The 17,322-nt window shown below is 45.4% G+C and overlaps 1 protein-coding gene across 1 annotated transcript in view; it reads right to left on the reverse strand.

Annotated features, from left to right (window-relative positions):
• Nucleotides 1-17,322, reverse strand: part of LOC135874200 (enoyl-CoA hydratase EchA19-like) — a 38,495-nt gene that overhangs the window by 9,081 nt on the left and 12,092 nt on the right. Inside the window, exons 3-5 of the mRNA XM_065398957.1 lie at nucleotides 16,132-16,229; nucleotides 12,612-12,756; nucleotides 1,043-1,192 (exon numbers count right to left, since the gene is read on the reverse strand). Coding sequence (XP_065255029.1) covers nucleotides 1,043-1,192; nucleotides 12,612-12,756; nucleotides 16,132-16,229 — 393 coding nt within the window. The remainder of the gene's footprint in view (nucleotides 1-1,042; nucleotides 1,193-12,611; nucleotides 12,757-16,131; nucleotides 16,230-17,322) is intronic.

The following is a 17,322-nucleotide window of genomic DNA, read 5'->3' on the forward strand; positions in this document are numbered from 1 at the left end:
CATACAGCAACATTTGGAAAGTTTTGTTTCCCTCCATTTAAAACAAAATAAATTAATAAAATATGATGGCAGCCCATCAACTAATGTTCTAGTTTCAGCTGTGTGATGTTACAAAACATTTACAATAAAGGGAATGGATAATTGGATGATGTATTATTGTTAGCAGCCTGCTTTAAGATCTACTTTAAACATGAATAATAACTTAATAGCAGTGTAGCAGTAAAAGCAAATGTGACGGATGTTGGATGTCCTCTCTGCAGTGTGTCAACCCTGTGCCAGATGTATATTTTATTTTATTATTTGTATCATGATAGCACCACAGGGCCCCTGCTTAGGGAGCAGGGCCCCATTGTTCTAGGCACTGTACAAATATATATTAAAACATGGTCCCTGACATAAGGACCTTTTAATTTTAATCATAACCAACCCAGGGGCATGTGCAGGACTTTAAATTTGACTGCTTTTGGAGAGGCACATTAAACACATACAAGTGAAAGGCTCATGTTACACACACACCCCTCAGATTTCTCAGGACACCTCTGGCGAGGAGGCAGCAGCACTCTCTGTGTCCCTGCAGCCTTGGGAGGGAGGAAGCAACAGGACTGCTGGCTGAGCTCCTCCTCCTCCCACCCCTACAGCTGCTGCTTCTCCTTCCCTGCTGCTGGAATCCCAGCACTGCCACCTGGTTTGCAGATCACCTGCTGAGGTGAGTCAGGGGATGGAGGCAGAGGCAATACCTGCGACTCCAGCACCAAGGAAGGAAAAGCAGCAGCTGTACAGGTGAGGGGAGGAGGAGGAGCTCAGCCAGCAGCCACTGCTTCCTCCCTCCCCAGGCTGCAGGGACACATGGAAAATTTGGGGTGGGGGGCCATGCCCCTGCTTGCCCACTCTTGTGCACACCCCTGTAACCAATTCTGTTTATTACAAAAATCATGATTATTTTTGTGTTAACTAGTCTTCACAAAGACAGACATACAGATAATAACACTATCAAACAATTCACATTTAGAACCATTTCCTACACTGTTCATTAAACACTAACCTTGGCCATTGGGGACTATTCGATTGGCTAGCCCAAACTCATATGCTTCTTGTGCACCAACAGGATGACCAGTTAGAATGAGATCTAAGGCTCGTGAGAGACCAATCAGTCGAGGTAGCCGTACAGTGCCACCATCAATCAATGGAACACCTGTGAAGACAAAAACCACAGGATTAAAAGAAAACCCAAATGTTTATATTTTAAAACAATTTTTTGGCCTAATCCTGCATGACTTTACTCAAGTGAGTATTCTAGACTGCTTATTTGCATTTAATTAATGTAACACAAAAGAGTATTTCATTAGTAAAGGTTTGCAGGATTCTCCCTTTAATTTCACAACTGAAAGACAGTTATCTAAAACTGTAAGTGCCATTTGATCTACCCTGAAAAGTGACTCTAAAAACAGCACTCTTGGCTTCCATGTTTTTTCCTTGACAATTTCTGTATCAAATGTGCTCACTTTACAAGTAAAAGGGTTTGGGTTTTTTTCCTATATGTCAGCTCTGCAAACTGCCTAGTCTCTGAGAATCAAGCTAGGCTCTTTCCTACTCTAGCTTCATCACTAATAAATATGCTTTTATAGACCAAATTATGCCCTCAGTGGCACCTGTGTAAACCCGGTGCCTTTCGTGAGTTTGCACAGTTGTTACTGGATGGGCCTCTAATTTAAGTCCTGATTGGACCATAATTTAGTAAACAGTTTGATTGATGCACAAGGAGTACAAAAATCCAGCTCACTCTGTTTTTGCTGTGTTGACTCTGCAGGGATCTCAGAAGTCAAAAGTAATATTTGTCACAGAACAAATGTGACTAAGCACAGGGAGCAGATTTACTTTTACAAGTCACTTTTCCGAACAGATCTGCACTTAAAGAAGTGATTTAATGTTGTTTACATGTTTATTAGAAATGTGCTGATGTTGTCAGGACCAATTCCCAAAGACCAGCGTTGAAAGATTTGCTTTTATACAGAAGCTGTGTGACTAAGGCCCAGATCTACAAAGGGATTTAGGTGTTATCACACTGAACTTCATAATCCCTAACTTTTAGGAAAAACCGCAGGACCCACACTACTATTTATAAAGCTGATTTAGGTGCCTAAGTTCTCTATACAATGAATAGGGAGAGACAGGTTGTCATAACTATAAAAGGAAGGGTAACAGCTCTCTGTGTACAGTACTAAAATCCCTCCTGGTCAAAGACTCCAAAATCCTTTTACCTGTAAAGGGTTAAGAAGCTCGGGTAACCTGGCTGACACCTGACCCAGAGGACCAATGAGGGGACAAGATACTTTCAAATCTTGGGGGGGGAAAGGCTTTTGTGTGTGTCCTTTGTTTAAGGGGTTGTTCGCTCTTGGGACTGAGAGGGACCAGACATCAATCCAGGTTCTCCCCATCTTTCTAAACAAGTCTCTCTTATTTCAAAATTGTAAGTAAAAGCCAGGCAAGGCGTCTTAGATTTACTTTGTTTTCTCAACTTGTAAATGTACCTTTTACCAAAGTGCTTATCTTGTTTGCTATACTTTGAACCTAAGACAGAGGGGATTCCTCTGAGCTCTTTAAGTTTGATTACCCTGTAAAGTTATTTTCCATACTGATTTTGCAGAGATAATTTTTACCTTTTGCTTTAATTAAAAGCCTTCTTTTTAAGAACCTGATTGATTTCTCCTTGTTTTAAGATCCAAAGGGGGTTTGGATCTGTATTCACCAGGAGTTGGTGAAAGGAAGGAGGGGGGAAGGGTCAATTTCTCCTTGTTTAAGATCCAAGCAGTTTGGATCTGTATTCACCAGGAAATTGGTGAAAGGTTTCTCAAGGCTTCCCAGGGAGGGAACTCTTAAGATGGTGGCAGCGGACCAGAGCTAAGCTGGTAGATAAGCTTAGCAGTTTTCATGCAGGCCCCTACATTTGTACCCTAAAGTTCAAAGTAGGGATACAGCCTTGACACAGGTACCTAAGACTGAGATCCACAAAGCCAGCTAGGCAAGGAGCCGCTTAAGCTAGCCAATGCAACATGCTGACCAGAGCAGGGTGTGCTAAGCCCTCTCACAGAGAAAAGCGCCTAAGTCTGGGCTGCATTGGGTTCCTAGCTCTGCTTGCGATCCATGAACCACAGGAAGATAGGTGTTTGAATGCTTAAGTGCTGTGCAGGACCCAAAATAAAACATCGGGGGGCATTACCTCCATTATAACCTTTAGCCTAGTGGATAGAGTATTCACCCTGGATACGTGAAATCCCCAGTTCAAGTTCCTCCTCCCCCTGGATGTAGAATATTCTGAGGTGGGGGTTCCTTCACTCGCCTACTGACCTTGTTCTACTTTAATTAAATATTAATTGGGTCAGCAAAAGCGTTGGAATGACTCTATAGCCTAGTGCACTCACCTGAAAGGTGTCAATCCCTGTTCAAATCTCTTCTTCCCCTCAGGAGGAGGTGGTATTTGAACCAGGGATCTTCTACATCCTGGGTGAATAGCCTAACCCTTAGGCTAAAGGTTGTAAGGGAGGGCCTCCCCACCCCCCTGCTGTTTTTTGTGAACTCCTGAGGGGCCCAATCCAGTAGGCAGCCTCTGAGCATTGCTACTGGATCAAGCCCCCAGATGTGACTTAGGCAGCCGAACACCTATCTTCCCTGGTTTATGAATTGCTCTTGGGCTTAGGCAGGAGGTGGGCGTTCAGATGCCAAGAGCAAGGCTGCAGTGCACATGCAAAAAATTAGGTGCCAAGTCAATTTTTGCACCTACTGGGTTAGGGGGCAAGCAGGAGTTTTAGGGATCACAGTGGTGCCTAAAAACAGGACTTAGGCACCTAAGTACTTTCATGGATTGCACCATAAATAATTATACACTTTGCCCCAGTATACAGAAACCTAGAACTAGATACAGTAAAAGCTTTGTTATCCAGCATGTTGGGGGAATGGGGGGGGGGGGGTGCCGGTAAGTCAAAAATTCCGGTTCACTAAGAGGGAGGGAATTTGGGTGTGGGAGGGGGCTGGGGGTTGGGGCACAGGATGGGGTGCAGGGTATAGGCTCTGGGAGGGAGTTTGGGTACGGGAGGGGGCTCCGGGCAGGGGGCTGGGGCACAAGAGGGGTTTTGGGATGCCGGATCCAGGCGGTGCTCCCCTCGAGCAGCTCCCCGCAAGCGGCAACATGTCCCTGCTGCTCCTAGGCAGAGGCACGACTAGGCAGCTCTGCACGCTACCTCCACCCGCAGGCGTCGCCCCCATAGCTCCTACTGGCTGTGGTTCCCGGCCAACGGGAGCTGCGGCACCAGCGCTCGAGGCAGGGGCAGCGCACGGAGCCCCTGTGGCCACTCCTCAGCCTAGGAGCAGCAGGGACATGTCACTGCTTCCAGGGAACCATGCAGAGCCAGGTAGGGAGCCTGCCGGCCCCGCACCAACCGGACTATAAACTGGACTTTCAATGAATATCAGAAATGCTGGTTTATAGAGCTTTCCGGTTGGTAAAGTGCCAGATAACACAGCTTTTACTGTACTCTGGATAGTTACAAACAGAAAGCCACCCGCCACTCCAAAACTCCCAAATGCAGCTTGATTAGGAGGGTAATTATATATATTGTTAGAATTGAAACGCTATTCATGTTCTTATATGGCCCCTCCATCACCACTGTAACTGAGGCCTGGTCTACACTAAAAAGTTAGATTGACCCAGCTCCTTCACTCAGAGACGTGAAAAATCCACATCCCTGAGCGGCATAGTTAAGCCAACCTTACCTCCGGTCTACACAGCACTGGGTCAACAGAAGAATTCTTCTGTCAGCCTAGCTACCGCCTCTCGGGGAGGTGGATTAACTATGATGACGGGAGAACCCCTCCCATCAGCATAGGTAGTGTCTACACTGAAGTGCTGCAGCTGTGCCACAACATTAATGAAATTATCTTCACAACACCCGTGTGAAGTAGAGAAGTATTGTTATCTCTATTTTACAGATGGGGAACTGAGACACAGGAAGATTAAGTAGCTTGTCCGAGGTCACACAGGAAGTCTGTGGCAGAGTTAAGAATTGAACGCAGGTTCTCCGAATCCCACACCAGTGCCCTAACCATAAGTCTATTCTTCCTCCATAACTGGGTGCTCTCCCCTAACAGATTCAAGATGTAACAGGATGTAGCCATATGAATTTATTTCTATGAAAGGTTTTTAAATATTCACATTTAGCTCAGACATCACCACCATATTTCTTCATGGAGATGCTCTAAACTGGTTTAATAAAAATCAGTCATGATCTGAAATGAACTAAAAGGGAAATTTGTTCCCAGATCTTTACAGCTACCATGTGGATAAGTGGTCAGGATCAAAGTATAGATTATATGACAACAGCAGCACATAAAGCAGATTTTAAGAGTGGTGTCTTCTCTCCAAAGACACACCACCCACTCACTTAAAAAAAAAAAAAAAGCAAAGCACCACATGAAGCACTGTGTTTTCAAGTATTTAAAATGGGCCAAACTACAATAAGCATAATACTGCAGCAGATGCTAAAGAAGCATGGTGTAAGTGTGTTGCATTCCCCAGACATTCTTAGCACTGCTTTTTCTCTCATAGCAAGGGTCAAACTATTAGGGTAAACCATGCTATTACAAACGGTAGTTTGCATGAACCTTGTTCAACAACTTGCTTTACAAATAGGCCTGCCTGTTGAATATACTAAAATGTCAACAGTGAAATCCACTGCTACTTCAGACAAACTATTAGGGCTATGAAAATCCAGTTGCAGCACATCTGCTATCTGCAAGAATTTTAGCACAAGTTGTGCATGAGTCAACCAGAATTCAAGTAAGTGAGACCAGTAGAGTCACTGCAGCTGTTAAGGGCTGAAGCTTAGCATTCCCTCCCTGCCATACCCCCACAACTCAGAGGAACTTTCTAGAACAAATATCTTGCCATATTCCCCCTTCTTGATTGTAATAAGAAGTTATTACTTTGGAGGTATGTCTACACTGCACACTCCTTTCAGCTGCCTGTAGAGTACCTACACTACATTTCCCCTAGTACAGGTATAAATAGCAGCATAGACGGTGAGGCACTGCTTAGGTAAGTAAAGACGTGCCTGAACCCTGCGGGTATGTACCCTACAAGACTCTCTTCATGCCCAAGCACTGCTTCCCTCATCTACTCTGCTATCTTTAGCAGTGCAGTCAGGGCCGGCTCCAGGCACCAGGCAACCAAGCTGGTGCTTGGGGCGGCACCTGGAGGGGGGCGGCGCGGCGAGAGCGGGGCCACAGCCGGGCTCGCCGCCCTCCCCCCGGCGCTCTGGCCGCCCTCTCCCCCGCGCCCTCCCCCCAGAGCGGCGAGCCCCTGCCGGGGCTCGCCGCCCTGCGCTCTGGCCGCCTGGGGGAGAGCCGAGCCCCCGCCGGGGCTCGCCGCCCTGCCCCCTGCGCTCTGGCCGCCGGGGGGAGAGCCGAGCCCCAGCCGGGGCTCGCCGCCCTCTGGCCGCCGGGGCTCGCCGCCCTGCCCCCGCCAGGGCTCGCCGCCCTGCCCCCTGCGCTCTGGCCGCCTGGGGGAGAGCCGAGCCCCCGCCGGGGCTCGCCGCCCTGCCCCCTGCGCTCTGGCCGCCGGGGGGAGAGCCGAGCCCCAGCCGGGGCTCGCCGCCCTCTGGCCGCCGGGGCTCGCCGCCCTGCCCCCGCCAGGGCTCGCCGCCCTGCCCCCTGCGCTCTGGCCGCCGGGGGGAGAGCCGAGCCCCAGCCGGGGCTCGCCGCCCTCTCGCCGCCCTGCCCCCGGCGCTCTGGCCGCCGGGGGGGAGAGCCGAGCCCCCGCCGGGGCTCGCCGCCCTGCCCCCGGCGCTCTGGCCGCCGGGGGGGGGGGGGAGAGCCGAGCCCCCGCCGGGGCTCGCCACCCTCCTCCCAGGGCTCCGGCCGCCCTCCCCCCGGCGGGAGAGCGGCGCCGCCCCCCCCCCCCCGCTCCGCCCGCCCCCCCCCCCGCGGGGGGGGGGGGCGGCGGCGGAGGCTTTTTTGCCTGGGGCGGCAAAAAAGCCAGAGCCGGCCCTGAGTGCAGGGCCCTGCTGCTGGAGTCTTTCCCCAGAGCTTTTCCTCACTGCCTCCCCCTGGCTGAGCCTTTCATGGACATATGTATCTACACTCTGCAGCGTGGATGAACCTTGCTTTTCACTGCAGCATGTAGCTACACATACCCTATATGCTGCAGCAAGTGGTGTGCAAAGTAGACATAGCCTGAGCATCTCAAAATATAGTTAAAAGACTTATAAAGTTTCCCATTAAATTCTTGAGATGGAAGGGACCTTCTTGGGAATAGGCTTTTAGTAGCATCTCATAAGTCATAAGTCTAGATATAGATTGGTAGAGGCTAAAAGTTACTATCGTTGTTAGTAGCCTCACTCCAGTTCCTGGCGAAAAGGTCTCCACATCCCAAAAACAGCTACCATGTTTTGCAGTCTTTGCAGAGAGGCCAAGGATCTGAATGGCCACGGAAACTCAACTACCCCAACATCAAAAAGTCTGGAAATCCAGTCAGTTCCCTGCTGCCACAGGATCTTTCAGCACTCACTAGCACACCACCCTAGTAAGGCACTAATCCTGCCAACAATTAGGCTACATCTACACTATAGCACTTACAGCAACGCAGCTGCGTTGTGGCCGAGATGCTCTAAGCCCATGAGCGAGAGCTCTCCTGTCAGCTTAATAACTCCTGCCTCCATGAGAGGCAGTAGCTATGTCGGTGGGAGAAGCTCTCCCGCCAACATAGCACTGTCTAGACAGCACTTAGGTCACTATAACTTACATCGCTCAGGGGTGGGAATAATCCACACCCCTGAGCAATGTAAGTTATACCGAAGTTCCCTGTAATGTAGACAAGGTCTTACTTTTGCTTAACTTTACTACTACGGAGTAGTCTCATTGAAATCAACAGAACTGCTCTTGGTAGTAAAGTAAAGCACATGCAATTGTTTGCAGCAGCACAGTGTACGCCTCATCTGCCATTTTAACTTTGTAAACCCTTTTTAGGCATCTCCCCCGCTTCCCATGCCTAGAAAAAAGTGCCTCTCCTCAACAAGGCCAACAAAATAATATTTGGAAAAAAGATTTTATAAATTTATTTAAATTTCCCAGGAAAATCTCTTCCCAAGACTGATGTGGTATCTGAAATTTCAGGGCAATTGATTTGTTTGTTTCTTAAATAGGGCTTATAATGAGAAGCAAGCTTTCATCTTAACTATGGAGGAGCTATCATCATCCTTCATACTAACTAGAAAAATATTTCAAAGCTCTACTTCATGCCTTTATTCCACACTCCTCTATCTAAATACATTGAAAAAAACTTACTTTATTAGGAGGAAAATGATAAAATCTTAAAATTTAACAATGTTTTATCAGCAGTAACTATAGTAGATATTTATAGCTTTATTAAAATTTAACATAATAATTATTTACATAAATGAACATAAGAACAGAATAGCTATACTGGGTCAGACCAAAGGTCCATCTACCCCAGTATCCTGTCTTCCGACAGTGACCAATGCCAGGTGCCCCAGAGGGAATGAACAGAACAGGTAATCATCAAGTGATACATCCCCAGTTGCCCATTCCCAGCTTCTGGCAAACAGAGGCTGGGGACACCATCCCTGCCCATCCTGGCTAATAGCCATTGATGGACCTATCCTCCATGAATTTATCTAGTTCTTTTTTGAACCCTGTTATAGTCTTGGTCTTCACAACATCCTCTGACAGAGTTCCACAGGTTGACTGTGTGTTGTGTGACAAAATACTTCCTTTTGTTTTAAACCTGCTGCCTATTAATTTCATTTGGTGACCCCTAGTTCTTGTGTTATGAGTAAATAACACTTCCTTATTTACTTTCTCCACACCAGTCATGATTTTATAGACCTCTATCATATTCCCCCTTAGTTGTCTCTTTTCCAAGCTGAAAAGTCTCAATCTTATTAATCTCTCCTCATATGGCAGCTGTTCATACCCCAATCATTTTTGTTGCCCTTTTCTGAACCTTTTCCAACTCCAATATATCTTTTTTGAGATGGGGCAACCACATCTGCATGCAGTATTCAAGATGTGAGCCTACCATGGAGTTATATAGAGGCAACACAATATTTTCTATCTTATTATCTATCCCTTTCTTAATGATTCCCAACATTCTGTTAGCTTTTTTGACTGCTGCTACACATTGATTGGATGTTCGCAGAGAACTATCCACAATGACTCCAACATCTCTCTCGAGTGGTAACAGCTAATTTAGACCCCATCATTTTATATATATAGTTAGGATTATGTTTTCCAATGTGCATTACTTTGCATTTATCAACATTGAATTTCATGCCATTTTGTTGCCCAGTCACCCAGTTTTGTAAGATCCCTTTGTAGCTCTTTGCAGTCTGCTTTGGACTTAACTATCTTGAGTAGTTTTGTATCATCTGCAAATTTTGTCACCTCACTGTTTACCCCTTTTTCCAGATCATTTATGAATATGTTGAATAGGACTGGGCCCAGTACAGACCCCTGGGGGAGACCACTATCTATTTCTCTCCATTCTGAAAACTGACCATTCATTCCTACCCTTTGTTTCCTATCTTTTAACTAGTTACCAGTTCATTAGAGGACCTTCCCTCTTATCCCATGACAGCTAAGTACACTATATCCACTGGATCCCCCTTGTCCACATGCTTGCTGACCCCCTCAAAGAATTCTAGTAGATTGGTGAGGCATGATTTCCCTTTCTAAAAACCATGTTGAGTCTTCCCCAACAAATTATGTTCCTCTATGTGTCTGACAATTCTGTTCTTTACTATAGTTTCAACCAATTTGCCCAGCACTGAAGTCAGGCTTACTGGCCTGTAATTGCTGGGATCACCTCTGGAGCCCTTTAAAAAAATTGGTGTCAGGTTAGCTATCCTCCAGTCATTTGGTACAGAAGCTGATTTAAATGATAGGATACAAACCACAGTTAGTAGTTCCACAATTTCACATTTGAGTTCCTTCAGAACTCGTGGGTGAATACTATCTGGTCCTGGTGACTTATTACTGTTTAGTTTATCAGTTTGTTCTAAAACCTCCTCTAATGATAACTCAATCTGGGACAGTTGCTCAGATTTTGTCACCTACAAAGAATGGCTCAGGTTTGGGAATTTCCCTCACATCCTCAGCAGTGAAGACTGAAGCAAAAATTCATTTAGTTTCTCCACAATGGCCTTATCGTCCTTGAGTGCTCCTTTAGCATCTCAATCATCCAGTGGCCCCACTGGTTGTTCAGCAGGGATCCTGCTTCTGATGTACTTAAAAAAATTTTTTGCTATTACTTTTTGAGTCTTTGGCTAGCTGTTCTTCAAATTCTTTTTTGGCCTTCCTAATTATATTTTTACACTTCACTTGCCAGAGTTTATGCTCCTTTCGATTTTCCTCACTAGAATTTAACTTCCACTTTCTAAAGGATGCCTTTTTGCCTCTCACTGCTTCTTTTACTTTGTTGGTTAGCCACGGTGGCACTTTTTTGATTCTTTTACTATGTTTTTTTAATTTGGGTATACATTTAAATTGAGCCTCTATTGTGGGGTCTTGAAAAAGTTTCCATGCAGCGTGCAGGGATTTCACCTTTTAGTTTCTGTTTAACTAACTTCCTCATTTTTGTGTTGTTCCCCTTTCTGAAATTAAATACTACTGTGTTGGGCCGCTGTGGTGTTTTCCCTGCTACAGGGATGTTAAATTTAATTATATTATGGTCACTATTACCAAGCAGTCCAGCTACATTCACCTCTTGGACCAGATCTTTACATATGATAGTAGTGTTGTAAATTAGCTAATGAACTGTTTAATTTACCAAAACTTTTAATCTTTTTCAATTTTGAAAGAATGAGAAGAATAATAAAAGGACAGCAAGATACCATGCACCCAAAAATGGGAAAATATATATATAAAATAATAGCTTCCAGTCTATATACAGCATCTGTTACTTGAATTTGAAGACAATAGCTGTACAATTGATCACAATGTATATGTTTATTAGCAGTAAATGCCAAACTGTACAAATTGTTATTAATTATCCCTGGATAGCAAATAAGATGAAAATAAAACATAATAGCAACTTTGGACCAAATTTTTAAAAGGTATTTAGGCACTTTACTCCCACTGAAATCATTTCAGAAATCAATTTTATTTCAGTGGGAGCCAGGCTCCTAAATATATTTAAAAATCTAGCCCTTACTAACAATTTCAATTACACTGCAAGGACTATTTAATATAGTTTCCTTGCACCTGCTGTGGCACTTCAGTGTAGACCAGGGGTAGGCAAACTATGGCCCGTGGGCCACATCCGGCCCGCCAGCCGATTTAATCCGGCCCTCGAGCTCCCGCTTGGGAGCGGGGTCTGCAGCTTGCCCCGCTCCACACGCTCCAGCTCTCCGGCTGGCTGCTCTACGCACATGCGCTCCAGCTCTCTGGGGGCCACTCCGCAAACATGTGCTGCGGCTCCGCGCAGCTCCTGGAAGCAGCGGCATGTCCCCCCTCCAGCTCCTATGCGTAGGGGCAGCCAGGGGGCTCCGCACGCTGCCCCTGCCCCAAGCACCGCCCCCTCCAGCTCCCATTGGCCGGGGGCGGCGCCTGCGGACGGGGCAGCATGCAAAGCCACCTGGACGCGCCTCTGTATAGGAGCCGGAGAGGGGGACATGCCGTTGCTTCCAGGAGCTGCTTGAGGTAAGCGCTGCCTGGAGCCTGCACCTCACAGCCCCTCCCATGCCCCAACTCCCTGCCCCAGTCCTGATCCCGTCCCACCCTCCTGCACCCCTCGGTCCCAGCCCGGAGCACCCTCCTGCACCCCAAACCTCTCATCCCCAGCCCCACCCCAGAGCCTGCAGCCCCAGCCAGAGCTCTCACCACCCCCTATGCCCCAACCCCCTGCCCCAGCCCGAAGCCCCCTCCCGCACCCTGAACTCATTTCTGGCCCCACCCCAGAGCCCACACCCCCGGCCAGAGCCCTCACCCCCTCCTGCACCCCAACCCCAATTTCCTAAGCATTCATGGCCTACCATACAATTTCCATACCCAGATGTGGCCCTCGGGCCAAAAAGTTTGCCCACCCCTGGTGTAGACACTACCTTCACCAATGGGAGGGATTCTCCCATCAGTGTAGGTAATCCACCTCCCCAAGAGACAGTAGCTAGGTTAATGGAAGAATTCTTCTGTTGGCCTAGTACCGTCTACGCGGGGGGTTAGGTTGGCTTAACTACGTCACTCAGGAATGTGGATTTGTCACACCCCTAAGCAGCGTAGCTATGGCAATGTAAGTTCCCAGTGTAGATGAGCCCTTAGTTGGCTAACAGTTTTCTAATTTCCAAACTTGCCTGTAACATCTGGCTACAAAGAAAGCAGGCAAAGAGAAAGAGACCCCAAGGGATCAGGGCCCAATTATCAGATCAATCTGTAACCATGTGCTTGCAAACTGTGTGCATACAAACCAGAAAATTGTGGGTCTATGTACCCAATTCACATATACAGATATAGGTTTCACACTTGCAAGAACTGGAAGTGCAATTCTAAAGGCATTTTTTAAAATCTGGTCTCTGCTATCTCGGTAGAGATTTTGTATGAAAACATACCAAAGCGTCTGCAGAACACTCCAAAAATGGCACTCTGCTCCACAACACGCAGGTCAGCCAAAAGAGAGAGCTCAAGACCCCCGGCCACTGCATATCCACTTACTGCAGCAATCACTGGTTTGGAAAACTTTATTCGGGAAGGACCCTATCAAAATAAAAGATATATTAATACATTCATACCACAGTGTACATACCAAAGACCCAATCCTGCAAACACTGTTGGATGTACTGCTTAATATAGGATGGAGGTTTATTGACTTCAGCAGGACTATGCCTTGTAATAAGCGTTTACAGGATTGGGCCATATCTAGGATGGTTGCAACCAGCACATCAGCTAATGCACCCATATATACTAACTTCAATTTATTATCTTGGTTTTGCTGTGATCAATTTACATTTTTATGATTACGGTCTACTCAGTTTACTCAGGATTGCTTTACTGGGATATATCCCTGGGTACCTAATTAGCCTAATGATTGCTGTTTAATCAGGACAGCAGTAGGAAAAATTAATAAGACATTTGTCCAGTGCCAGTGAGTTAAAGCAGATGTTCACAGTAGTGAAATTCTAAGCTGCAGTCACAGAAGTTGTCCTGTATAGATTATGTAAAGATGCAAACCAAATGATGACCTTAGATACATCTGTACAACTCCATGGTCTTCCAAACTTTACTTTAAATTTGAGCTTATACCACTGAGGCATAATCTGAAGGCAAAAAGGTTATACAGGTGCAGCCAAGGGCACAATTTGGCTAACAGAACCTTTATTACTGGTTATGATGTGCAAGGCAGAAAGAACCCAGTTACACTTTCAGAGCCCGTGTTGAATTTTTAGGGCTGACAGTAAGAAAGACATTTTACTTGTCAGCTGAGCAAGTTTTGATATCAGGGAGACAGTACACATGGAAGGAAGGAAATTCACTTTTTAAAGAAGGCATTTCATCCTTGATTTGTTTCCAATGTGTTCAAATTTCACGGTACACACTGCAATCATAATATTTGAATGCCATAATTATGCATATTAGGACTGTATTAAGGATCAAGCATCAGTAATTTAGAGAAGTAGTCAGTATGCTAACAGACCAAATGTATCCCACAGCTGTTAGCATTAATACAAAGGCATGCCTCTGAGAGACTATTGGGCTCAGCAAGTGAAAGACAGAGGACTGCATACTGTGACCCATAGCTTCTGTGGCTGTCTTTTAAAAACATGTTGCACTTAAACCACATCCTTCATCAGAGGACCTCAAACTACTTTAGAAGGGCTAATAAGTTTTGTTATTTATATTATAAAGATGGAAAAATTGAGGCACAGTTAAATAAGCTGTTCACCCACTCAAATTACTACTCTTTCATGAACACAACAATTCAAACAGCAGGATTATTTTGTTTGTATATGTTGAGTCTCAGACAAGATTCTCAGAAAGACTCTAGAATAACAACTTTCAGGAAGAAAAGATTTCATTCTATTTGAGTTATACACCCTCATCTGTCAAAATGCTAAATAAATTTACAGATATGAGAAGCAGCAGCAAACTTCAGACAGGAATGTGCACTACTCTATCCAGTGAGACTGATACCTTGATTTCGTCTCAACCAGAGAAGCCTAGTAACTTTATTGACCTTCACACTACCTAAGATAAGAACAAAACTGACTCAATGTATGGTGAATGAATTCTGATACCCAAGTAACTAATTCAACATTTTGTTTTCTGAGACTACGGATTTTATCAACACATCACCATTAATGTACTTCTGGCGAATGTGCTGTATATGGAAACACATACCGTATATACTCGTTCATAAGCCAAATTTATTTAGTAAAAAAGGGAAGCACCAGAGAAGGGGGTCGGCTTATGAACAGGTATAGAGAGGGAGAGGTGGGACACAGCCCCTCCTCCCACCATAGGGAGCAAGGAGAGGCAGCAGAGCCAGAAGGGAAGAGGCGGGGCCAGAGTCTCTCCGCTTCTGGCCACGCCCAGCCTTAGAAGCAGCTGCAGCTCCCGGGCTGGCAGGCTGCAGCCGTGCTGCTCGGCCCTGCCCCCCAGGGCAGGCTGTGGCCGTGCCGCCTGGCCCGCTGGAGCATGCTGAGGCCGTGCCACCGGGCCCAGCCCCTGGAACATGCTGCAGCCACGCCGCCCGGCCAGGCCAGAGACATCCTCCCCTGGCCCTCCCCAGATAAGGTGGGAAGGGATGGGATGGGGATAGTGTGGGGGTCCCGGACTAGGGGTGGCGTCATGTGGGGGATGGTCACAGGGGTTATTCCCCTTATCCCCAGCTTTCCCCTCCACCCCAAAAAAACCCCACAAAAAACATTTCCCCACCAGTTGCTGTTTCGGCCCGTTAGGGTAAGCAGCTGGTGCGCCGGGACACTTTGTTTACTTAGGTTTACCTCCGTGCCTGTGGACGCTCGATGTAAACAAACCATCTTGGCCCACCAGTGGCTTATCCTGATGGCCCAGGAGCTAAAGTTTGCTAACCCCTGAATTATAGGGTCGGCTTATGAATGGGTCATAAAAATTTTCCATTTTTACTTATCCATCTTGGGGGGGTCGGCTTATAAACGAACTGGCTTATGATCGAGTATATACGGTAAATCTCTCAGTGCCCATATAAAGTGATGTTCAAAGCATTGAGCACAGCCATCTAACATACTGAAAATAAAACACTTACCTAACACATTCACTTTACAAGTGGTCCATCTCTAGCAAACTTCCCAGGTGAACCTGAAGTTCTTATGTTTTTGTATGTACCACTCCCCCACCACCAGCCACAGCAAGTACGAATATAAAGATACTCATTTTTAGAAGGCAGAATGATTAAGTCAGAAGAATCTGTCTGTTTCTGAGCAAAATGGTGAACTCCTGCACCAAAGTCTTCATGGTAGAGATACCATGCAAATGGAGAATGACTGGGATCATATTAACATTGGTGAAAATCCAGCTTTCCAGACATGACTCAAGTACCTACATATGACACTGGGCCAAAGTTTTCTTTACCATTCAGCTTAAAGAAAAAAGGTTTGATATACCATGCTGGAAAATAGTTAATAGTAGATCTTTGGATCCTGTCTATCCCTCAACAGTCTCTGCCTACTATATTTTCATTTGAACTACAAATGACCCTGTGCACATAATCATGTAATTCATATTTATATAAACAGAGGGTATAGTACATATAATTTCCAAGATGTCTGGGAGGTGATGCATCATAACTAAACTCCTACTTTTCCTTTGGGGAAACAATCCCATTTGATTTTAGTTAACTTCAAAGAAGACAAGTATTTTTTCCCCTTTTTGTGTCTGCAAGTTAACAGAAATTTGTCACTTGTTTCCATAAATCAAGATTTTAAAGTTTTCTTGTCTGTTAAAAGCAAAACAGCTGCCTCTCACACATATAGCAAAACAACTGAAACACAATGATATGGTCCTGCAGCAATTTCAAGCCACGAAAATTGACTTTAGTTTCACTGAATTGCAAAAACTTCTCCATGCTGCACAGTTCTGTTTCCAAGTACGTACCATGGGACCAGGACCTTTGGTGACATCTTGTTCCAATTTTATTGAGGTTGGGTTGTGGGCCAGCTCTTTCAAATCATAACCAGCGCAGAAATTACCTCCTACAAAACTCCGCAAAAATTAGACTCCGCAGTGATGAATTCAGGAAAGCATCAGTGTGGGGTCACTGGAGCTCCAAATATTCACATTTTTTCCTTGAGGTTTGTCCAAGAGCTGCTTTTGGGGTGGCTCAAGGGACCATTTTCTTTTATTCAGAAGCTTATTTCACCCTGAAAGCCTTGCTGAAAGTCTGCATCAGACAATTTTTACACACATCTAAGGAACAGCTCTGGATCAGAAAATGTATACATAAATCTCAGACAAACATCATTTCTATATTTCTGTCCATCCATTTAGTGACAGCAGCATTTCGCTACAACTTTCAAATGGGATTATTGATAGTGAAAGTGTAGTCACACCTACTGTTAAAGGTGCATGAAAATTTCCATTCTCAAGGGGTCATTTTCAGCTCCCTACCCAGTGAAGCTGGTTTCTGGGTACATTATGCCAGCCCAAAGTGGCGTATAACGTATAGTAGATCCATCCAGTTTTATGAGAGACACTTAGGCCCAGATCCAAAAAGATATTTAGCCCCTTACTTCCATTGAAATCAGTGGAAGTTTAGGAGCCTAAATAGCTTTCTGGATCTAGGTTCTTCATTTATTCTACCTTTAATTTTTTCTGATTCATTTTGAAGTTAATATTGTTGTCAGGACTTAATGGAGTCCTGGTCCATGACTAGGGCTCATATATCCTAGAGTGGTAGAAAAAATTATTATTATTGTTATTATTACAGACATAGGGCCAGATCTTCAGCTGACACAAATTGGTATAGCTTAATTGAAATCAGTATAGTTGTACCAATTTACACCAGCTGAAGATCTGACATAAATTTTAATGATATCTCAACAGGAAGTAGCTCTTCCATTAGACCTGTCTTTTTCAGTTGTATAAAGGTAAGTCAATGAAGACAAAGGATCTGATTCTCATTTATACTAATGTCCCTTTTCATCACTCTGGCAGCACAAAAGGGCCTTGAAGTGGGTGTAAAGCATATCTAAGATGGCAGAAGAAAAAAGTTGTATGATAGTCTGAGAAATTTGCTAAACAATGTAAGGCCCAACAGTACCCACTGCCTGAAAGGCTACAACATGC

Source organism: Emys orbicularis, chromosome 2 (assembly GCF_028017835.1).
Source record: "Emys orbicularis isolate rEmyOrb1 chromosome 2, rEmyOrb1.hap1, whole genome shotgun sequence".
Classification (NCBI taxonomy): domain Eukaryota; kingdom Metazoa; phylum Chordata; order Testudines; family Emydidae; genus Emys; species Emys orbicularis.